Source organism: Armigeres subalbatus, chromosome 2, assembly GCF_024139115.2.
Source record: "Armigeres subalbatus isolate Guangzhou_Male chromosome 2, GZ_Asu_2, whole genome shotgun sequence".
NCBI lineage: Eukaryota > Metazoa > Arthropoda > Insecta > Diptera > Culicidae > Armigeres > Armigeres subalbatus.
In genome coordinates, this window is record NC_085140.1 from 419756615 (window position 1) to 419781454 (window position 24840).

At 39.6% G+C, this 24840-nt stretch overlaps 2 protein-coding genes and 2 long non-coding RNA genes across 5 annotated transcripts; 3 read left to right on the plus strand and 1 right to left on the minus strand.

Moving 5' to 3' along the window:
• Positions 1 to 6894: 6894 nt before the first annotated feature.
• Positions 6895 to 9552, plus strand: LOC134217731 (uncharacterized). The gene is made up of 3 exons (XR_009981145.1): positions 6895 to 6998; positions 8791 to 9093; positions 9182 to 9552. It is a non-coding gene; the product is annotated as an uncharacterized LOC134217731 (long non-coding RNA).
• A 4815-nt stretch (positions 9553 to 14367) lies between these two features.
• Positions 14368 to 15508, plus strand: LOC134217732 (uncharacterized). Its single transcript, XR_009981146.1, has 4 exons — positions 14368 to 14599; positions 14667 to 14894; positions 14962 to 15168; positions 15233 to 15508. It is a non-coding gene; the product is annotated as an uncharacterized LOC134217732 (long non-coding RNA).
• Positions 15509 to 17764: 2256 nt separating this feature from the next.
• LOC134217733 (zinc finger protein 675-like) lies at positions 17765 to 19896 on the plus strand. Of its 2 annotated transcripts, none has more exons than XM_062696542.1 (2): positions 17765 to 17937; positions 18001 to 19896. In XM_062696542.1, exons 1-2 carry the CDS (start codon positions 17859 to 17861, stop codon positions 19800 to 19802), a joined length of 1881 nt encoding a protein of 626 aa, XP_062552526.1. In that variant the 5' UTR covers positions 17765 to 17858; the 3' UTR covers positions 19803 to 19896. The 2 variants fall into 2 exon arrangements, with proteins under 2 accessions (XP_062552526.1, XP_062552527.1); XM_062696543.1 differs by having other exon boundaries at positions 17805 to 17941.
• Positions 19897 to 20695: 799 nt separating this feature from the next.
• Positions 20696 to 24601, minus strand: LOC134210311 (uncharacterized protein K02A2.6-like). The gene has a single exon (XM_062686358.1). It carries the CDS (start codon positions 24599 to 24601, stop codon positions 20696 to 20698), a length of 3906 nt encoding a protein of 1301 aa, XP_062542342.1.
• Between the last annotated feature and the right edge of the window lie 239 nt (positions 24602 to 24840).

A 24840-nucleotide genomic window follows, 5' to 3' on the forward strand; every position in this document is an offset into this window, starting at 1 on the left:
CTCTTGAAAGTTGGCTTCTGAGCCTTTTGAAAGAGGGCTTCCGAATCTTTTGAAAGGGGGGCTTCCGACTTTCCTGAAATGGTGTTTTCGACCCTTACGAAAAGAGGCTTTCGAACCACTTGAAAGGGGGCTGGCTGAAATAAGATTTCTAAGCCCCTCGAAAGAAGGTTTCGAAGTCTTTTGAAGGAGTCTTGGAAGGAGGCTTTTGAGCCGCGTCGAAGAAGGCCTCCAAAATTTTTTTTAAGCCTTTATGCTAACCTTCAAATTTAATGTTTCATGCGTAGAAGGCTCTCAGAAGTTTCCCTTTTTTGAAAAAAAAGCCTTTATGCTTCAAGGCTTCTGAACCTTCAAATTTAATATTTTAGTTAAGAGGTTAAGTTAAGTTATTAGAAGTTAAGTTACGTTAAGTTAATTATTATAACATATTTCATAATTTAGTTTCGAATAAATATGTTAGTTATGAAGATTCTTTTGATCATTTGTGTACTGTGATATGTTTTGATTTACTAATTACTAATTGCTATGTACAATACAAAGTCTTGCAATACAAATTTATACAATTATTAAAACTTTACCAATATGTCCGCCATTACGCATTTTCGTCCGAGGTACCCCCTGGGGTCAGCTAAGGTACCTCCGGAGGTACATGTACCCCAGGTTGAGAACCGCTGATCTATAATATAGGGTAAAGGATGTATTTTGGACCACCCTTACGGGGGTTCTCATTTTGGACCACCAAGAGGAATTTGCACTCAGTGGTCCAAAATATGAGCCGTCGAACTGGTGGTCCGAAATACCTTCCTTACCCTCACCCAAAAAAATCTGCACGTTGTTTCCACCTGAAAAAGTACGTAGATTTTTTTCCACCTGAAATTCACGTAACTTTTACCTGATTTTTTGATAGAATTCTCATTCTACGTGAAAATCAGGTAAGTTCTACCTGAGTTTTGGATAGAATTCACCGGACACGTAAGTTTCACCTGAATTTTCTGAAGCATTTGCAGCAACGTGTGCACGTAAAATGTACCTGAAAATTCAGGTGGAAACAACGTTTAGATTATTTGGAGTGCTATTGTTGAGTGGAAATATGTCCCGCTCGGAAACGTCTTCTAGAAATCTCCCGTGATATCTCTGAGACAAAAAAAATGAGTCTCCTAGATATTTTTGGTCGATTTCTAGAACCTGTCAGACCTCAAATCCGCCTCAAATGCAACAACCGTTTAAATCTACCTCAAATTTTAGACGAGCAGACCGTTTGAACCGGAAGGGATTTGACATATCGATTCTCTTAGATAACGTAGAGATATCTAATAGACATGGGTACCTAGTGATTCTTCTTCTTTTTGTTCTTGTTTGTTTTCGGTTTGTTTCCTTTGAAAACTATTTAATCATTTTGTTATAAATTTTATTATGAATATCTATTTTATTAGTTTTTGTTTACATTATTGCGAGAGCTTTTCACACAGGACTTTAGTTGGAATCCCCGCAGTATTCCCTTAGAAATCTCTACAGGGTTTTCGTAGGACTCCCCACATGATTCCCGTAGGAATCCCCACAGGATTGCCGAAGGAATCCCCAAAGTATTCCCGAAGGAATCCCCCTGTGCACAGGATTCCTCAAAAGATTTCCTAAGGAATCTTTCCAGGATTCCCGTGGGAATCCCCACAGGATTCCCGAATGAATCCGAGTCCCCACAGCATTCCCTTTCTTATCAGACAGGATGTGTGTTTTAATGTGCCGGTCGAAGTGTTCAGCCTTGAAGTTCACATGAATTTCTTCTCCAAATTTTGACATTGCTGCTCCATATGGCGCAATACAAGCTGTGCTCGGAGCCCTCGTGAGCATTGTCGACAAACAAACAGTTCTCCCGGTTTGTAATGATCTCTAGCATGATCCATTATTGGTTTTCTCCGGAAAAAATATGGCTACACAGTCAACATGTGTTCTCCGTGTTCACGTGCAAACATGTTGAGCCTGATGGTTCTCCTAGAAGTCCTCAGCATACGGTTTGGTGTGGACGTTAACGTCGACATGAGTTTGGTTCCGCGTGGGTTCGAAGATGGCTCCGCAGCTCGGCAATTCTAATGCCGTATCGCAAATGCTACAATTGCCTCCGTCTTGCGCCGCTCGTCAAGCATATCTGCCGTTAGAACCAGTTCCAGATCGGTCAATCCTCGTTCCGTTATTTGATACTTCCTGCGCCATTGCAAAATAATAAAATTCATATAATTTAATATACATTTAACATTAAATCCTCAATCCAAAACTATTTTAGCTACCTAGAGTGTTTATGTCCTGTTATTGTTAATTACACGGCAATGCACATAATTAAATTTTACATTCACCGGCGGAAAACGAACTAAATAAAATGGCGATGCAAGAAGATGCACGGACGCCGCGGACTACGGACTGACTGAATGAGAAATTTTTTGACAGAACCGCTTCGATTCACAAGAGTGTGGGTAAACACACACACATAAAAAGCTTAAAAGGGAGTTGGATCGAGCCTAAGATGAAAATGAATCTTGACTAATGTGGTTTGCATCTTATCCAGGTAGATTCCTGTTCTCTTTTAGATATCCTTCCAAGTGGGGTATAGAGAACATACCTTGTCAAATAAAAATCCTTTCATCTAGATAGAATCCATGTTATATATGTTACATAATACACTGGTTTTTTTTTTCACACAATTTACATTTTCTCAATTTTGCACTCATCCCATATGTGTTACACATTAATAACCATGTAAAAATAAAAAATCAAAAAAATCTTAGAATTATATAGGATTTTTTGGAACATGTTGCATAGACTTTGGTGGCAAATTGAAGTCTCACGATGAAAATTACGAGCGAAAAAAATCTTGTAAAAACAGAATCCTGTGCACACATGTACTATTGTACTTCCAGTTGAAAACCGAAGTGAGCTCTCGCGACAATCGAGTTTTCTCCCGTTTCCTTTTGTCGCAACTACGTCGCGACTAGTGCGCATCATGGCGCACGACGGTGGCATAGATGCGCACTAGTCGCGATGCAGTTGCGACATCAGGAAATAAGGAAAAACTCAATTGTCGCGAGAGCTCACTTCGGTTTTCAACTGGAAGCACAATACAGATGTAACACTTTTGTCCCGTCCCGACCATGTTGGGTACACTGCCAAAAATATCTATATAAGATATATGTGTCGCCGTTATACATTTTTGCAATAGCTCCACCCTAATATAATCGATATAGAACCACACATAAATTAAATAATTGCTAATTTGCGACCACACATAAAATTTATTTTGATCTATATTTTATTAGTAGTTCGCGTGGAGAATGATTATGTGTGCGCTGATAAACATCATAAGTTAAATCTATGAATTTTTGCCAATAAATATGTGTGGATTTTTAGTAGTGTACCAAGCTGTCAAATCGTATGGATTTTCCTTCTTTGACATTTAGCTCCCCTATCCTCGCCAGCAAAAGATGTTCCGGACAGCGACGACAGCGACAATCTTTATCTGGTAACTAAAATATCTTTTTTTATTGCCTCAGTCGATTTCGGCTTATTTAAGGTCAACTTTCCCGAAGAACCCATCTTTTTTTAAACCTCTAACTATTTCTAAAATCGAAAATAAAATCCGAAAAAGTGCTACACGTGTAAACCGGCCTGAAAAATAATAATCATAATTTTGATATTGAGGTCTGTCTCATTTGGAGAATTAAACTGAAATAAAACTTAAAAGTGACATTTAAATAATTATCGAATAACCCTGCTGGCAGAGCAAGATTACTTTCGACAGATATTGAATCATTTTTCATCGATGTCTTATTAGAATTCCTGGGTAGCACCAGCCATTTTTATGACCGAGTTATTTGCTAATTTTCGAATTGTCACTTTTAAGTTTAATCTCAGTTTAATTTATTCTTCAAATAATAAGTCAGATCTGAAGACATTTTTACTCGACTGTGAAGATATTTAAAACTAAATACAGTAGGTATCCCCCCGCTGAACCGACAAATGTATGGTCGGACTATCGAGGTTTCTCTCGTTAATCCGACTGTCAAATCCATACAAATGAACCAAAACAAAAGCACAGCACAAATTTGAAAACTGACAGCATATGTGTTTAAATGTTTAATCCGGAAAATTCCGAATTATCGAGATCCGGACTAAAGGCTGCCTTAAGGTAGCCTCACACCTGTTGGAATATCAGGTAGTGTGCGACGCTTCGCTGTAGATCGAAGATGATAGGAAGCGGGCGCCGGTTAGTTGTAGTTGCTCTTTGGTATAGATTAAGGAAGTTTGCTATGGATTATTGTATATACCTATTGTTGAATAAAGAGAACTGCAGCTGCTGGCAGAAGTATCAGTCAGTAGCCTGCCGTGGTGTAGAGAGGGAACTCTAGTTGTTATTCTTTGTGAGGGGGTTCCCTTCTTATAGCCAACAGGTTATGGGCCCAGGAACGATTCCCGTTCTCCATCTTAGTGGGATGTTATTGCCGTCGACGTTATCGCAGTGGGATCATGGATCGGCCGCATAAGTCGCGTGGCGCAGTGGGATCATGGATCAGCCACGTAAGTCTTGGGTAGCGCCGGACGGCATTCATCAGGAGAAGGATCGTTCGGTAGGATGCTGGCTGGTCAGTCCAGGAGGAGCTTTGGAGCGGAACATTCAGGAGCTGGTCGGCAGAGCATCGAGAGGCGCTGTGCAAGCTTCGGAGTCGGGCCACTTGTGCAGGCGCATGTGCTGGAGATGTTGTCGTACAAACATCGGAGTGGAGGCCATTTGTACGGGCAACGAATTTGGACCAGGAGGAATTGTTCCAGCGAGGAGGGGCTCTGGACGGGAGGCTCGGTGTTAGAAGGAGCCAGGAGAGTGGCGAGGCGTGCACACTAAGGAGGAGTGTTGGAATATCAGGTAGTGTGCGACGCTTCGCTGTAGATCGAAGATGATAGGAAGCGGGCGCCGGTTAGTTGTAGTTGCTCTTTGGTATAGATTAAGGAAGTTTGCTATGGATTATTGTATATACCTATTGTTGAATAAAGAGAACTGCAGCTGCTGGCAGAAGTATCAGTCAGTAGCCTGCCGTGGTGTAGAGAGGGAACTCTAGTTGTTATTCTTTGTGAGGGGGTTCCCGTCTCTGGCCAACAACACCTCGGGAATTTGGTTCACGGAATTTTTCCCCATGCATTTTTACAAAAGATATTTTAGTTACATAGATAAAGATTGTCGCTGTCCGGAACATCTTTTGCTGGCGAGGATAGGGGAGCTAAATGTCAAAGAAGGAAAATCCATACGATTTGACAGGTATGTACCACACATGTTTCGGACAGCAGAACAAAGGGAACCGAAGCGACAATCTTTATCTAGTAACTAAAATATCTTTTATTTTACATATGCGATGTTTTCGGGATTTAGGCACGGAAAATCAAAATCCTGGCCCCATTTAAAATACACGGGGAAAAATTCCGGCGGAAAATTTTCCTGAGGTGTAAGGCAGCCTTTACACCTCGGGAAAATTTTTCGCCGGATTTTGGTCCCCGTGCATTTTAAATTTGATTGAAATCCCGAAAACATCGCATATGTAGAAATGCATGGGGAAAAAATCCACGGACCAAATTCCCGAGGTGTGAGGCGAGGTCCGGATAAGCGGGGGGATACTGTATCACCTGGCATCCCAGATCCGCAGCCGCTGCAAGTCGAAGTGGGCCTTCAAGCTTACTATTTAATCCTTCTAAAGCTTTTTCAAAATATAATTGTTACAAGGATTATTAATGAATTTAGCTTTGCTTGCTTTTTAAGCATTGTAATGATTTTCTGAAAAATAATTGTTTAAATGCTTAACAAGCTCGCGTTATTACTCTTGAGACTTGAGAAAAAACATTCATTACTCTTTTGTCGTTCAGCAAGGTAGGTCAAATCGCAGCAACATTTCATATTTTTTCCAGGTTCCAGCTTATTGGACGAATTATCTACGCCATCTTGCCCTACTCAAGTCCAGCTTTGTGCAGCAAAAAGAAAAATTGAGCCGTGCGCCAGAAAAAAAGGAAACTCTTTTGTCGCACCTTTTCCGGAGTTGCGCCGATCCAACGAATTCCCCAAAGGGAAAGACATAAGCTTTCCTCGAGGTTTTCTAATGCCGAAAAAAACGGCATCTCCTTCACAAAAGACGTCATGCGGGTTTTGTTGTCTTTTTTTGGGGAATTACCATTGTTTTCGGAATTTTTCAGCCCAGAAAAACTTGTGTCGTTTCTTTTGGCAATCCCACAAATCCAGTCGGTTTTCCTTTGTTTTCCCATATGGAACCTAAACAAGTACATACTCAAGTTACAACCCGTCCGCAAAAAGGCTGCTAAAAACGATCCGTAATTACCTGCCATTCCCGGATAAAAAATTACAGTACTTTGTATGGTTTATTCCATTGAAATACTATAGATTATATGGTATACAATACAAGCTATTGTGCATTTATTGTAGATTTTTAATGGTTGAAAAACATCTCTATTGTACTTACTTTAAAAGCACAATAAATTCAAATGTTACCATCACATTTTATTATATTTGAATTGTTTGCTTATGTTAATTGAAAATAGAACACCATTATGAAATAATTCTACATTGTTGATAAGAAAATCAGTTTTGACCATAAAAATAATGAGATTATTGAACTATTTATTATTTTGAAACAAAAATTAAAAACAATAAAATAACAATACATTCCATTATGGAAAAATTTGTTCGATTTTTTTTTTTGGATATTACTAATACTATTATTGGAAATAAAAAAATTTCATATTATGTATTAACAATTGATAATAGAACAAAAATATTGTTTAAAAAATCTTTTTATTTTAACTCGAGGAATAACTAGTTTATATTGAGCGTGTATGTTTTGTTTACGGTTAGTAAAAAAATGTCTGACAGAAAGTGCCGGAAGCTCCGGAAGTATCCTTTTCGTTGTGGTTGGATGCAGAAAACGGTAGATTATTGGCCGCTGTGTTATGTAAGGATGGTGAGTAACTAGTGTATTGTGCTTAGTTGAAAACCGAAGTGAGCTCTCGCGACAATCGAGTTTTCCTTATTTCCTGATGTCGCAACTGCATCGCGACTAGTGCGCATCTATGCCACCGTCGTGCGCCATGATGCGCACTAGTCGCGACGTAGTTGCGACAAAGGAAACGGGAGAAAACTCGATTGTCGCGAGAGCTCACTTCGGTTTTCAACTGGTAGTACAATAATAGATTACCGAAATGTGACGCATTTTAACGAGAGAGAATTTGAAATGCTGTGGAAGAAATATTTCATCACCTTTCCGGGGTGCTTTTATTTTCACCGCCGAAGTACATATAAAAATGTCTATTATTTTTTCCTAATGATGTACACCGAGGCAAATTTCCGTATACCTAATATGTGTGAAACCACATAAATTTTTGCAATTAGAAGCCACTAATAATGAATATGTTTGAGGAATATAAAACCTATAATTTTTCTTCAAATAAAACCTATGTCGCACAACGCAATAATTTTTATGTTTGAGCATAATAATTTTGATTAATGGCACACACATAAAGGTTATGTTTGAGTATTATATAATATATTTGGATTATTTTGAAAAATTATTAGCATTTTCAATGTTGGGGCATCCCGGATTATTTATTTTCTGGTGAAAAAATATATTTTGTATCCAATATACAAATGAAAATACATAAAAGAAAATGTGCACATGTTTGGTCTTTGCGTAGAGTCTTCCATATCTCGAGTTCCGAAAATACTGGAGTACATGCCGCCAATTCCTCGACCACTGCGTATTTCGTCCCGATTCTATATGCCGGATCAGATACAATTTTTCCACACCTGCCTCAACGGAATCTGTAAGTTGAATGAAACATGATGTTTTATATGGTTTTGTCCGAAACTTGTTCAAATAAACTTACCATTTTCCATTATGTTTTGCTCACGGAAATTTTGGGTTCCAAGTAAAGACGGTTGCGATCCACCGTCCTCAGATTGGAACTATGCAAGTAGTCGAGGTATCCAACCGATGGCATGATTTAGTAAAAAAAATCCTTGGAACAAAAAACAGGATCCTAAACCTGAGACAAATGCATTGCGATTATTTTAGGTATGGTGAAGTAAATGTTAATAATGTTTAAAAAATACCTTTGAAACAGGTCGAAGTCCAGCCGAAAGTGTTCCATTTTCTTTGCCATATCTTGTTAGCTCAAACATAAGCATCATTGGTAGAATTGAATAATTTTTGACTATTAGATTTCCCGAATCAAAATCATAGCAACCCACCACACATAATTGAAATAAGGAGTTCATATAGCTGTTACAGACTGCCACATAAAAGGGAAAATGTATATAATAACACTTATGTAACTGCAAATAACAATGATGTTCACACTTAGTTCAGCTCGGCATTTTTTTATTCTTTTGCCGAGATCCGCACAGCCGAGCGCTCGGTTCTTGACTTTTTGCTGATATCTCAGCAGAAAAAGCAATTTGTTTACTGCGGCACTCAAAGGAGCCGCCGTAATCATACGTCCATTCAGCCGATATTTCAGTTAACGAACTTTAACCGAGATTTGCACAGCCGAGATCGGTGGAAATTTTTAAGTGTGTTCGTTATTCCTTATGAAAAGTATGTTTTCTTTCCAAATAGGCAATACATTTGGAATTTTATTAGTGTAGGATAACGTCTTTCGGGAAGATAGGAGGGTAAGGTGCAATTTTTTCATACAGCAAACATGTTCATCTGTCTATCGATTATCAATTTTTCTCTTTTTCTTTAATTTGCTCAGTCAATATGGATCACGGAAGATCCTAGCAACCTATCGCGTCTGGCCAAACTACTGCGATTCCATTCCAACGTGCTGATACCACATTAACTCCAGTCGTCCAACAGTAAGAGCTAAAATCAGGAATGCCCTGTTCGCCTTCGTCTTTCAACCTTGCAGTGCGCTACCGTTTCCAATGCTTCGCTGGACCAACCAAAGGAACGTCTTAGCTTTGCTAACGCCCACTAGAAGATCCACGCCTCTATAGAAAATTTATACCAATTATCAACAACCAGAAACCAGCATGGCTCGAGTATGTTTGAAATCGTAAGTATTGTGGGTTATCTCAGGGTTAAGTTAATAAATAGTCTTATTCAATCTTGCTAATTTTTTTTCCAAATATGCGTGAATCCAGGACTGCTCCACGACCACGAACATAACAACAACGCCTCCTGTCCTACAGGCAAATATATCTCAGATTAAAAAAATCGACCAGGTACACAAGCAGAAAGAAAGTCTTTTAAATAACGATTGCTAAGACAAAATAATATTGTGTTGTTTTACTTGCAATGTTAAACTGACAGCATAATGTATTTCAATGAGTGTTGACACTTTTTAATCCGGAAAACTCCGAACTTTTTAATCCAGAGAGCTCCGAGATCCGGACTAACGAGTCATTGGATTAGCAAAGGCCGGATAAGCGGGGGATACTGTATATTGAATCTAATAATAAATCAGAATTCGAATGAAATCTACAGTATATTTCTTTGTTTCACAATCTATTCTATCAACAGGAAAAATCCACATTTCTTGTGAGATGCAAAAAAATTATGTACATCATTACAAAATATCATTACACTATGTAATGTCAATTCAACATATCAAAGTGTAATAATGTTTTGTGAAGATGTGAATAATTCATTTTTGCATGTCACAAGAAATGTGAATGTGTTAATACAATAAATTGTGAAACATTAAATCGTATTGTATTTCTATTGTAATACTGCAGTGAAATTTATTCTAATTCCTATTGTACTACTATGGTAAAACAATAAAAAAAAATCAGGAAAAACATTTAAAACACATTGTTTTCTATTGTTTGGTCCGTAGAAATCATCCCATTAAAGAACTGTAGAATCAATTGTTTTGCTCTAAATTTTGTATGGAAAATATGCGAATTTTTTATTGTAAAGATACATAACAAATTAACAACCCCCCTTTTTTTATTGTAAAAGTCCCATTTACCATTCATTTTATCGTGCAAAACCATTAATTCTAATGCAATTTTATTGTATAATTTCCTTTTAATTCAATGGTTGTTATTAAGTACTAAATAGTGTTGTAACAGTAAAACTTATTGTTTTTCAATGATTTTTTTTATCCGGGTTCGTGATCACAATTTTATTCAAAATCCCGTCTTTTTTCAAATTCCTTTTTCAAAACGTCGTGACGTCATCTAAATGTTGGTTTTTCATTTTCATTTTTTCATGTTCGATTTAGATGTAAACAATATGCACGCCATTGCCTAACAATTATAGCAAAGAAAGCCTTACAATGATTAAATCAACTTTAATCCTCAAAAGAATAAATCTAGAGTGCTTTGAGAATAGGTCGTATGTGCAAAAGAGAGTCTCTCTTTGGTTCCATTCTCTTGTGATTATTACAAAACTATACAAAAGTTTACTTCGGATTTTTTGGCGGATATCTAAAGGCAATAACTTTGTCTAGCGTGCTGTAGTGAAAATGTAGCAGAAAATTCAAAACTAGCGGATCTATTAGCGAAAGAGAGCGTAACCAAAGAGAGTCTCTCTTTTGCACATACGACCTATTCTCAAAGCAATCTAGAAATCAAAAATAATCCCAGCAATGAGTGGATAGACCGAATATGGTTTTAGCTTACATTTTAATCTATTTAGCTTTTATATTTTTATCCGTGTAGCGCAGCTGTCAACACTGTGCCAGCAAAGTACTCTTTAATGGGTGAAAAAGTACCCATTTTGAAGTTAAATAGTTCAACTCATTAAAAGAGTAAACAGCGTTTACTCATTAATGAGTAAAAGGCATGTACGTCAAATTCGGGCGTACTTTTTACCCATTATAGGAAAGAACATTTTCGGAGAAATGGGTATTTTTTACTCTTGATTATTTAAATACGAGAAAGGCAAAAATGGCCTGAATTTAATGTTACTCATCGAAAAAAGTGACGCAATTACAAGGTATGTGTAGAAAAACTCTTTATTTTATATTTTATTTCCTGTAGATACATGACAAGACATATTTAGAACAGCAGCTTTGCTTTTTTGTTCGCAAATCTGTTTTACCGGGTCGCATCGAGGAACCCATCGGACGAACAGATTCCATCATTAAGGGGAGAACTCGTTTTATGCGTGTTCGGCGGCCGCCTCTGGAACCAGTCAACCAAATTGATGGTTTTGTGCCAACCATCTTTGCCGATCGCCGCAACAACGGAATCGCCAGGGGAGTTTGGATATGAAGCTGGCATTCTGCAGATTGTGCACTGGCAGTACCAATTTCACATCCTCGATGTACCCAAGCACGACACAATCCATATTAACGCGGACCAATCCAGCACTATCCTCGTACTGCGGCCTGCGGGTGAAAAAAAAATTATTTTGTGAAGGTGGGCCGGGTTACGAGGAGCTTACATTGTAATCACTTCCACAAAGTCCGATTTTCCTGTGACGTCTGGCCGAAATACAACAGCATATCGTAGCATCCCTGCATCATGTACAGCATCAAATATATTTACCGCAGTCTCATGATTCAATTCTGGAAAGAAACGTAAGATTAAAATGGAAAAGTTCGGCGTATCCAGCAAGCAACTTACAATCCTCATGAACAGCTATTTTGGACATCCTTGTCTTGGAACAGCTGGAACAGCTCCTAATTCCCGTTGGCTGCCGTATTAGCTTTGCTATCCATGACCCCGTCACCATGACCTCGCGTCAGTGGCGTAGCCAGAAAATTGGTCTGGGGGGGGTTTTCTGAACATTTTTTAATTTCGAGAAGGTTCGAAAAAAGTTTTCTTCTAAAAAAATTTGTCTCTGGGGGGGTTTATTTCCAAAACCACCCCCGTGGCTACGCCACTGCCTCGCGTTATATTATAATTCATAATATTTTAAAATATTTGTTCCTAACATAACTAGCAAATATGCTACAATCGACAAACTGCACAAAACGTACAAAAAGTACATTTTGTTTTTCACTCATTAAAGGGTATATACAAGGAACTTGAAAATGGGCATAAAATACTCATTGTGCAAAAAAAATAATCACCCATTTTTTTGACAGTTTCATATATCGCCAGAAAAGGGGTGATTTTTACTCTTTAAAGAGTATTGTCGGGTTTACAGTGAACCCCATACAGATGCACCGTAGTAAACATGAATTTGACACTTTTGGAAATTTTGACAGTTTTGGGCATTCTGACAATTTTGGTTTGTGCACGTTTAATTCAGTTGACCTTTTTCCATGAGTTTCAACTGGGTTAACTCCTGTAAACGACTCGTTTTTTTTGGCGTGTACGGTTAGTGCACTACACGATTCAGAGGAATAAATCATTTTTAAGCAGACCCCACACGACGGAAAAAGTTTGACAAACTCTTGATTATTGAAGAAAAAGATTGATCGTGTGAGTGCGAACCCAAAATATTGAAGTAAATATTGAGGGAAATCAGAAAAGTTTGATATTCTTTTCAACATTTCCCCTCCTCTCCCCCCGCCGTTTGCCCCCAGGAGTCGATGACGGTTGAGTGTGGGCGTGTTTTGTGCGTTATACCGCTATTTGATTCATATTAGTTCAAGAAAAAATTTAGTTTTTCTTCAGCTACGGCCATCCCGGCTAATCAGTGAAAATATTGAAGAAAAGTTTGATGAAAAGTTTGACGAAAAAAGTATTGTCAATATATGCCTCGTGTAAGGTCTGCTTTAAGTTATAAATCTGTGTAAGTCAACGAATAAGAGCCCCGCACATAGGATACGTTTGCGTTGCGTTTGACAGTTTTCCCATGGGAAATGTGTCAAACGCAACGCAAACGTATCCTATGTGCGGGGCTCTAAAAGAGTAAACATATTTAGGTATAAATTTTATGTTTGCTACGGTGATTTTGACTTTTGCTATTGAGATGCTCACGTCCGAATGTGTGAGTGGCGATAAAAGGAAAACAAACACTCCTAGATGGTGCTACTCAGCAAAGTTTGGGTAAAAATGAGTATATTTTCCATATATTTTTTGACTCCTTCGCAACCATCGTGATGACTCGATCAATTTTGAGGTTATGAGCAGAAGGAAAACAAACATCTCGGGAACTTTTTCAAATCGGCGTATGTAACATTTTGATCAAGCTGAGAAAATGAGCTTGGAAGTTTTCAGATTTTTTTTTATTCCTATTTAGAAACTAAACATTTTTATTGCAATTGAATACACCTCAATGATACATTATGAAAAGGTTCATCGTCACTGACCCTGAAATCTGCACTGCGTATGAACATTTCAGTTATTTTGATAAAAATATATGTTACAACGTTCTGCAACAGATAAATCACATACGTCGTTTTGATACGTCAGCATGATCGAGGTCATGCTACTTTCGTCGAAATGTTACGCTAAAAGATATTTTAGTTACTAGATAAAGATTGTCGCTTCGGTTCCCTTTGTTCTGCTGTCCGAAACATGTGTGGTACATACCTGTCAAATCGTATGGATTTTCCTTCTTTGACATTTAGCTCCCCTATCCTCGCCAGCAAAAGATGTTCCGGACAGCGACGACAGCGACAATCTTTATCTAGTAACTAAAATATCTTTTGTTACGCTCCTCCGTACGCTGCATTGTTGATACGTCGAAATGTTGCGTCAAGTTGAAACGTTTCACGCACATGCGACAAAAAAGTTGCAACACTTACAACACGACGTAACAACATTTGCTGCAGAAAAACAACGTAAATGTTTTTCTTAACGAAAATCAGAATATTCAAGCAACATGTTTAATTTTGAAATCAGTGATGAAAAAGTACAAGCAGACGCATGTTTTAAACTATTTAGTTGTTCGAAAAAACTTTTTAAAGTACATTTTCTGCTAAGCGGTGTATGTGCAATATTTTCAACAATGATGTTACACCGTTTTGAAAAAAAATGATTTACATTTTTAAAAACACATTTTCATGTAGCTTTGAAGATATACACATTTTTAGATGAATTTAATGCCATATGCTGTTAAAAACGGGTTTGTTTACAATTTGCGACATACGCCGTTTTGAAAAAGTACCCGAGACATGTATTTACACATGCCGAATTGCACATCAGTGTGCGAGCGTTAAACGTCACTCATCTCTATATATATTTATTATATTTTATATATATATATATATATATATATATATATATATATATATATATATTATTCATTACCCATATTTGGGTGTTGTATACATAACCTATATTATGTGTGAAATGTACAGAGAAAATAGGTGAATTTCACCCATATTATTGGTAAAGTGGTTTTACCAATTTATGGGTAAATTAATTTACTCATATTTGGGTGAAAATTTTCAACTTTGTTGTTTACAGTTCACAAAATTTATTGTTGTTTGTTGTAACTGAATTAGCTCCCAAATAAGGTCTCAAAAACGGTGCGTTCCACGGTATTCGGTAAATTATTACGACGTGGAGCATCCAGCACCAGCGACACTATTACGGTCGTCACACTGGCCGATCAGGCGGACTAATCCGACTCACCGTTGTCATCCTCAAGGCTTTGAGGGAACCATTTCCCAGCTGAGCGGTACTCTTCGCAATCAGCATCTGTTGCAGCAGGTAAGGTTCAATAATGATCTGTTCCTCTAACTTCCATAGTGACATTCTATTTTCTTCATTTTTATAGGACCAGCAAAAGCCGCGAAACATCCACATCATGTGTATTTGCGGAGGTAACGGTTCCGTTCTCGATCATGCCCATGATAGAAGTTCGGCAAGCATACAGTCGACAAAGCAATTTATTAATGTGACCAGTAGGCTTCCAGCCATCTACTCATCAATCGACTGATGCCTTTGCTTAACAAACAGCACTACGACCCCTCGGAATTTGCCGGAAAAATACCGAAATGAAACGGTAAGTAATGCGGGATAAATATCTTTAGTACTAGACAAAGTACTATATTATTTATGTTCTTTTTTAGAAAACCTATAAATGACGCGATTCAAGGCCGTTTCAAGCAGGAAATTGTGGACTATGTGGAACACCACAACTAGCTGCTTCCTTCAAACACCGCCAAGTTAGGACGGTTAGTATGCTCTTCAAAGACCCCACCATCAGAGCATCAGACCACATTCCAGCAGCCCACCTGCTCCTCCCACAGCCGTTACTAAAACCGTTTCACTTTTAGGTAAGTTCAAATTATGACTCGTACTGATACAATAGAAATATTCAGTATTCTTCTCTGTTAACAGTTGTCTGTCGAGGAATCAAGGACACAGGACTTGGAATTGGGACATGTGATGAGATGTATGTCGACCTCACTAGTAATCTTTCGCACAGCTTTGGTTGCGATTCTCAACCAGAAGCAGCTACTGAGGGAATCGCTCCCGGCTTAATGGCTGTAAACGCTTTGTAGGTTGCCGCGCCAGCGACTTGAAAATTGCATGATCATATTTTGAACGACCAGGATTGTACGATTATACCTTAAGATTTTATTATTATGTTTAATAAATTAATATGATTCTTTGTGGCTTCTTTAATTTGAAACTAAAAACAAGATCATAAATCACCCAAATATGGGTGAAAGTTACCAATAAATCACCTATGCAAGTACCCATATTTGGGTAAACTGGGCTTACCCGAAGGTTTACCCATAAATAGGTAAAGTGCACTTCACCCATATCTAGGTATGTGCACTTTTTGGTGATTTTAGGTATTCTTCACCCATATTTGGGTGGACTGAACTAAGCGTGTACCTATCGAGCAAAGTAAACAAATGCTTGTTGGTGAGGCGAAAGTATTGTTATCGCCTAATGATTATTATGGCGAATTAAAACGCATGAATTAAAATGTATTAGATTTGATCTAGAAACAGCTTTAAAAAACATCAATATATTCCCCAATAAAGTAGCAACAAGAAACTCACGTGTTTGCACTCTGTGGGTGACTAGGTTATCGAATTAAAAAGCTTTAGAAGAGGACGCTCCCGTGAAGTCACTTGAAGGGTTGAACAAAAGTGAACACGCTTAAAGTCATTCACACAATTTTGTGTTTCGTTCACACAAAACGGGCCTAACCTGGAACAACACATATTATGAGTAACTGCCATTTACACAATTTTGTGTTTCATTCACACAGAACGGGGCTCTCCTGGAACAACACATATTATGAGTAACTGCCATGTTACTCATTTTAGTGTAACTGACGGCTAACGATTTTCGATGAGTTCTTTTCACACAGTGAGAGAGCAGTCGGAAATCGGACCTAACCTCAATTATATTTTTTCATGTAAATTGAAAATTATCGCAACATTTTTATACTATTTCAGAGGAGTCCCCATTTGTTTCGATATGACCAAACTAAAGTGCGATGTTTACAAACATATATAGTCGCACATTTTAGTTGTATCGTATCGAAACATAACGAAAATCCACAGAAAAAGTCATTTTCGTTGCGGTGCATGCTGGACGCAACCGCCATCATGGCGATCAAAATGGACTTGACAGTTCGAAGCAAAGTTTCTTACACATATTAAAAGAATAAAAGACATTACACAACGACTGTGCATGTCTTACACATAATTTTCACACAGATTGCTATTCTCTCGTGTCATCGTCGTCATGTGTGAAAATTATTCATGCGATGTGTAATTTACTTTAAGCGTGCGGCTAACGATTTTTGATGAGTTCATTTCACACAGTGAGAGAGTGGTCGAAAACGGACCTAACCTCAATTATATTTTTTCATGTAAATTGAAAATTATCGCAACATTTTTATACTATTTCAGAGGAGTCCCCATTTGTTTCGATATGACCAAACTAAAGTGCGATGTTTACAAACATATATAGTCGCACATTTTAGTTGTATCGTATCGAAACATAACGAAAATCCACAGAAAAAGTCATTTTCTTTCTGTTGCGGTGCATGCTGGACGCAACCGCCATCATGGCGATCAAAATGGACTTGACAGTTCGAAGCAAAGTTTCTTACACATATTAAAAGAATAAAAGACATTACACAACGACTGTGCATGTCTTACACATAATTTTCACACAGATTGCTATTCTCTCGTGTCATCGTCGTCATGTGTGAAAATTATTCATGCGATGTGTAATTTACTTTAAGCATGAAAGTTAGAAATAGAATAATAAGAACAGCATTCAGAATAAGTGTAAGAAGATCCTCTTTGCGTACACGCTTAAAGTCATTCACACAATTTTGTGTTTCGTTCACACAAAACGGGCCTAACCTGGAACAACACATATTATGAGTAACTGCCATGTTACTCATTTTAGTGTAATTGACGGCTAACGATTTTTGATGAGTTCATTTCACACAGTGAGAGAGCGGTCGGAAAACGGACCTAACCTCAATTATATTTTTTCATGTAAATTGAAAATTATCGCAACATTTTTATACTATTTCAGAGGAGTCCCCATTTGTTTCGATATGACCAAACTAAAGTGCGATGTTTACAAACATATATAGTCGCACATTTTAGTTGTATCGTATCGAAACATAACGAAAATCCACAGAAAAAGTCATTTTCGTTGCGGTGCATGCTGGACGCAACCGCCATCATGGCGATCAAAATGGACTTGACAGTTCGAAGCAAAGTTTCTTACACATATTAAAAGAATAAAAGACATTACACAACGACTGTGCATGTCTTACACATAATTTTCACACAGATTGCTATTCTCTCGTGTCATCGTCGTCATGTGTGAAAATTATTCATGCGATGTGTAATTTACTTTAAGCGTGTATATATAATAGACTCTGCAGACTCTCCATGGAGAGAATCACAACACAACAACAAAACCACACAAAAATAAAATAAAACTTTTAAAAACAGACCCAGCTCGAGCGATTCATAAAATGCAATCAATTAATACCAGTAATCGAACCTGTCCGGAAATACCCCGCAATTACACTGAGGACAACTTTGACGAAGATAGTGAGTATGTTCATAATATAATAAAAAGTGATTGCCATTCAAATTCAAAACATATCCCGCCAGTAATGACCTCGAGCGAACCCGTCTACCCGGCATCGGCACTCGCCTCACGCAATCGTTTTTGCCGACTGTGCCTAAAGAAGTCTTCCAGTTTCCTTCTCCCGTTGGTGGCCAAAATAGAAACTGTGACGGTCATGGAAATGCTGCTAATGGTGACCGGGGTCGAACTCGAGGCTAACCCTCTGTTTCCAACCAAGATCTGCTCCAACTGTATGACCAAGCTGGATTTTGCCTACAACGTGCGACAGGAGTTTCTCAATGGCACTGAACTGCTGCTCAAAATGGCCGTGGAGAATCGATTGGCCGGATATTATGCCCAGTTTGAGCCGGTCGTTGGCAGCTATACTGATGAGGTGTTGAAGGAGAGTAGGAATGTCCTGGAGACGACCAAAGCCGAGATTGAGGAAATAAATTGTAATGTTTCTCGGGAAGGAGAAGGAGTTTTACCTGAGGAAACCGTTGATGAAGAAACGGACAATCAAAAGGTGGAGATTATAGAGTTTGAACAGTACGAATGTCTTGAAGATGAACTGGGGGATTCGTCAATACCGGATGAGCCAGTTGAAGGATTGACCGATTCGGTTAAGATAAAAAACGAGGATTTAGAAAATGAGTTGATGAAAGTAGCAATTCTCGAAACTGATGGACCAAGTATGCAGAACACGGATACTACGCCAGTTAAAAGCGAGAAATTCGTCTATTCATGGAAAGATTTAGTGAAGCCCAAGAGTAGGAAAAAGGAGCGCCCTAAAAATGATCTGAGTGGAATCAATAGAAATGCAAAGGCTGATGCAAATTTGCTCGCACAATTCCCTCAGACAACCTGTTATATCTGTGATACAGCGCACGACAGCTTGGAGCAGCGAGACGAGCACTTTAATGTGCACATTGAAATGGTTCCTCATCGTTGCGAAACATGCAGCACCAACGATGAACCGGTCATCTCTAAGAGTGTCATAACATTGAATCGACACCGTTTGATGCATCGTTTGCCATATAAGTGCACAAAATGCTATCGTCGATTTATATCCAGCGGAAGTCAATACACTCACATTTGGAGTACTCACATGTCTGGCACGGAAGGACTGACTTGCGATTACTGTGGCAAGACATTCAACCAGAAGCGTTCGTTCCAGGCACACGTGCGGCGTCACCGTTACAAAGCCAATGGCAAGTATCGGTGTGATGTCTGCGGCGAAACATGCGGTTCCAGTATTCTGCTGACGAGACACAAACGGAAGCACACGGGTGAAAAGAATTTTGCTTGTCCGTACTGCCCGAAACGGTTTAGCAGAGCATGCAATTTGTTGACACACAAACGGATCCACACAAACGAACGGTGCCATCGGTGTGAGGATTGTGGTCGCAGCTTCAGAGATAGCGTGACACTCAGAAAGCATCAGGAGCGTTTCCATATGGGCAGAACTCCGGCACTCAGGGCGGATAGAAATCCTTTCGTCATAGCACCGGACGGACGCAAGTTGTTTCAGTGTGTGAAGGAAGGATGTCGATATGAAACGTACAGCGGTACCGCCATATCGCGCCACAAAGCTCGCCATTCGAAACGATATGCGTGCGGGGATTGTGGAAAACGATTCGCAGAGCCGAATTTAGTGCGAAGACATCAGACAGCGATGCATTTGGGAGATAAGAAGGATCAGGCTCAAACAGAGCAGCATCACGGTGCCCAGCAAGGGCAGGGCGATAATGCAGAATTTGGCTTACAGTTGAGTCAGTCTGGACAAGAATGTAAAATTGAAGAAGCAGATGATGTTACATTTTCGATTACATTATCTGACAAATAAAAAATGTGTGATTTGTTTTAATTGCAATACAGGTAATGGATTAGCCATTAGAACAGTTATGGACGCAATGATAAAAATAAAAAAATGATCAGAAAAATAACAGCTTTAGTCGCGTTAACGTTAATATATAGTCTAAAAGATGCCGAAACACAGAAGGTATGTAGCTGGAAGGTCTACAAAAAATGTTATTACGTTTCGAAAATTGATAGAAACCAAATGCAAGAAATAAATGTTTCTGTCAGCACTACCGGACAACCTAGGGGCCGTCTAGAAACCACGAGGTCATATATGGGGAGGGGGTTTGCAAAATGACCACGATAAGCCACTTGGGGGAGGGGTGTTGCTCTCGAACCACGTGGTCTTTTTCATACGAAAAGTTTTTGGTGAATAACAATAGCGGTGTAAAAAATACAAATCATCAAACGCAAAGCGCATCTTAGAACCGATGCCCACGTAGCGTCTTTTCAACTCAGCGTTGAAAAGACGTACCTAGGTGTGCATCGAAAATAACCGGTAACGCAGCGTCGCACACTGGGGATTTTCAAAAGAAAAAGGCTCGAAATTCATTTACTCCAGCTGACGCTGCAAAATTTCCAGAAAACATATGTTTCCTGAAGGGAAAAAGTGCGTTGAATCGATTGAGCTCGGTTTCGTGTTGGTCAGACCACTTGAAAGGGCCCATTTTGCCCCGATTCCACTGAAAATCATAATATTTCTGCTATGCCTCTAACTGACGCTGATATTTCTTCAAAAAATATATGTTTCCTGTGAGTGTTATGTTGAGACTGACTTTACTTTATTCAAGATCATATTACATAAGGTATCAGGTAATGGAGTACACATTAAATGAATACTAGGCATTCTATTACATTACATCTCCCCTTTTGTGGTTGTTAATAATATTCATAATCATCGAGCTTATGTTGTTTAACAAGTCGACCGCTGCGGGTTGTTTGCTGCTGATTGTCATCATCGTCGTTGTTGAACATCTGAGTTTCCTCTAGCTGTTGAGATGAAAACCTGGAGCCGGCAAAAGTGTCGCTTGTTTCAGTTTCAGACGTATTTGAGTGATCTTCCTCAAATATCGGGTATTGATGTTGAACTGCTGCCTGTAGATTTTCCGCTGGCTTTTCGTTTTCAACTATTTTCGCAGGGCGCAGGTGATGTGAATTTCTGCGAAGCGTTCTTTCTTCGTCCCTCACGACATACGATCTTCTCCCATCCGTACAATTTACCACTGTTGCAGGTTTCCATGTTTTGGTGTTACAGTTCTGTAGAAGCACAGCGTCACCTGGCTGGAATACTGCGCCCTTTACTGCTCCTCTGTCCGCATACTGCTTCTGTTGTTTGCGTGCTTCTGCTAGCGCTCCCGAAATGCCCGTAACTAGTCTCGGCTGCAGATGTACATCGGTTGCCGGTAAATTTGTTCGTGTTAATCGTCCCATTAGCCTTTCACTTGGTGCTGGTAGCTCGGTGGATCTAGGGGTATTCCGAGCATGTAATAACGCTAGTTGCACATCTGATTCATCTTCTGCACATTTTTTGAGTATGTGTTTTGCTGTTTGAACATATCTCTCAGCTAGACCATTGGCACGAGGAAAGTGCGGGCTAGATGTTTCGTGGTCAAAATTCCACTTCACTGCAAACGCTTTGAACTCTTCTGATGAGTACTGGGGTCCGTTATCTGATTCCAATATTGCAGGCACTCCATGTACAGCAAACCATTCCTTTAGTGTTGTAATCACGGTGCGAGAAGACATGTCTGGTAGTTCCTTGAAGTCAAAGAAGCTAGAATAGCTGTCCACTAGAAGAATATACTCCTTTCCTTTGAAATGGAATAGATCCGTAGCGACTCTCTCAAAGGGTAGACTTGGAATCTCTTTCGATATGATGGTTTGCTTGGTATTGTTTGGTTGATGCATCTGGCAAACTTGACACTCGTCAACCATTTGCTGAATGTCCGAAGTCATGTTGATCCAGAACAGGATCTGCTTAGCTCGTTTCACGCAACTTTGTAATCCGGGATGTCCATTGTGTATTTCAGTCAGCATTTTCTTCCGTAGCGTTTTTGGAATCATAACCTGGTTTGCTTTAAAAACGATTCCTTCATATACAGAAAGTTCATCTCGGAAGCACCAAAATTTACGCACAATAGGTTCCACATCATCTCGGCGGTCGGGCCATCCTGCCATTATCACTTGTTTCAGCAGTTGTATTTCGCTATCCTTGGCAGCGTGGTCCCGTAGTTCACTCGCAGCTCTCTTTGACATTTGCAGAACAATGTGCACCTCTAGTTCCTCATCAACGTCCTCGTTCTCTGAATTTGCAACGTCTCTGCTCAGTATGTCTGGAATCGGTATATCTCTTCCTCTTACGTAGACAACCTTAGGACTGTATTGCTCTACATCCAACCGGATTCTCTTCAGTCTGGGCGGTGCACGGTCCAACGGTTTCCGGAATATTGATTCCAGTGGCTTGTGGTCGCTTTCGATTGTTAAATCTTTTCCGTAGATATATTGGTGGAATTTCTGACACGCAAAACGGATTGCCGCCGCTTCCTTTTCGATTTGCGGGTAGTTGCGCTCCGCAGGACTCAATGATTTCGAAGCATACGCTACTGGTTTTCCACGCTGTAGCAGTACCGCTCCCATCGCCTTGGAGCTAGCGTCAACCGACAACGTGACAGGTGCATTAACATCATAAAACGCTAGTATGGGTGGAGAAATCATCATGTTTTTGATTTGTTCAAACGCTTCATTTTGTTCTACACCCCATACCCAAGCAACATCTTTCACCAACAGTGCTCGCAGTGGTGCTGTTATATCGGACAAATTCTTGATGAACTTACCTAGGTACGTAATCATTCCTAGCGCCCGCTGTAGTTGTTGCTTGTTTACCGGAATCGAAAGCTTACGAATCGCTTCTAGTTTTTCGTCGTCCGCCTGTAATCCGTTCGCAGATATAATGTGTCCAAGGAATTTAGCCGATGCTTGATCGTAGATGCACTTTTCACGGTTCAGTTTTAAACCTGCCTTATTGATCCTGCTGATTACCGCATCAGTAATCTTCATTAATTCGGTTGAGTTCCTGGCGTGGATCAGTATATCATCCATTGAGCACTCTACGCCGTCGATATCTCCAACTAAACCTTGCATAACGTTTTGAAAAATTTCGGGAGCAGAGGCCAGACCAAATGGCAGTCGCTTGCAACAATACCGTCCCCATGGAGTTCCAAAAGTGAGGTATTTAGATGTGCGTTCCGTAACCTGTATCTGCCAAAATCCTCTTTTGCAATCCAAAATCGTGAACCTCTTAGAGCCCTTGAGGCGTGCCACTATTTCTTCTATAGTTGTAAGCGGATGATGTCTCCTCAGTATGTTTTGATTAACTTGTGACGGGTCGATACAGATTCTTAATTTCCCCTTTTTCCGAACCAACACCATGGCATTAACAACAGGAGTCGGCTCATGTATCTTAGCTATCACGCCGAGTGCTTCCATGCAGGACAGTTCCTTTCTTACTTCATCTCGAATGCTATGGGGAACATTCCTCGAAGGTCGAATTTCCCAAGATGGAGCATCTACCAGATCAATATCATAAACGAAGTCACGTAAACAACCTAGGCCGTCATAAATATCGCTATCTGTTACTCCGACCGTATTAACTCTGGCGATCAAGTCGAAAGCTAGGCATGTTTTTCGACCTAACACTGGCGTGACATTTTCTTTCACGATTTTAAAGGTAATTGGTTGAGACCTACCTTTGACGAGGCAAATGGAGGAGATTTCGCCGATCACGGGAATTCGCTGACCGTTGTACGTCACCAGGTTCTTTGTTGCCGAAGACTCAATGGCTACTGGAAGTTTTTCGACAATACTTGCGGGTAGCACATTACACTGGGCGCCAGTATCCAATTTGACCGATAATTTTCTTCCTTTCATGTATATGGTTTCAAACCAGTCATCCTCATGCTGATCTCCCAGTGCATGAATGTAGAACTCTTCAGCGTCTGTTTCTTCACGTTGGCTCACTTGTTCCGTCACTTCACTAACATTTTTATGCAACCTCTTCTTTGCTTTGCACATAACCGCAAAGTGTCCTCTCCACCCACAAGCGTTGCAGGTTTTGTCATACGCTGGACAAGCACCCCTTTTATGCTTCCGTCCACAACGATTACACTCGTAAGCCTCTTCCCGACGATGTTTCGGCTCGTCTTGTCGTTTCACTGATTTTAGCACTTCCACTTTATCTTCTTTATTCAATTCCTTTGTTTGAATCGAGGTGAGTTCAAAGTTTCTGCACAGTTCGATTGTTTTTTGAAGCGTAAGATCGTCGTTGAGTAACTGGGGTACGATTTTAGTGAATCGCGTTCCAACTATTAACTTATCTTTGACAAGCGAATCGTGCAATACACTGAACGCGCATTTTTTTGCCTGTTCACGAACACGGGTGACGAACACGTCAAAAGCTTCTTCTTCTTTCTGCATAATTTTGTTGAAGTGATATCGCTCATACGTTGTACATGATTTTGGGGTGAAATATTCGTTGAATTTTTGCACTATCACATCTATGTCATCTTCTTGATCGGGCCTCAGTCCGAAGGTGTCAAAAATTCTAACACAATCGACGCCGATCGCACTTAGTAGCGTTGCTGCTTGAACTGCACTTGGTTTTGCATCCAACTGTGTTGCAACTGAAAACCACTTGAACTGACGGTACCAGGTTCTCCACTGGTCCGCCATATTGTCACCCAACACTAACGGCTTCGGCGGTTTCAGGCCGGCAGCACTGTCCGCCATCTTGAGAATTTCTCCGATTTTTTTTTCACGCCTATTTCAGGATATTTCCGCCGTTCTCTTCAGCTTTTCCTTCCGGAAGGACATCCGGCACTCATCGGACTCTCGTATTGGTAATTTCGTCGCGATTATGAACACAAATTTTAATGAATTCGACCAAACTTTCGCGCCGCTTGAAATTTGCTTCTGACACCATGTGAGTGTTTTGTTGAGACTGACTTTACTTTATTCAAGATCATATT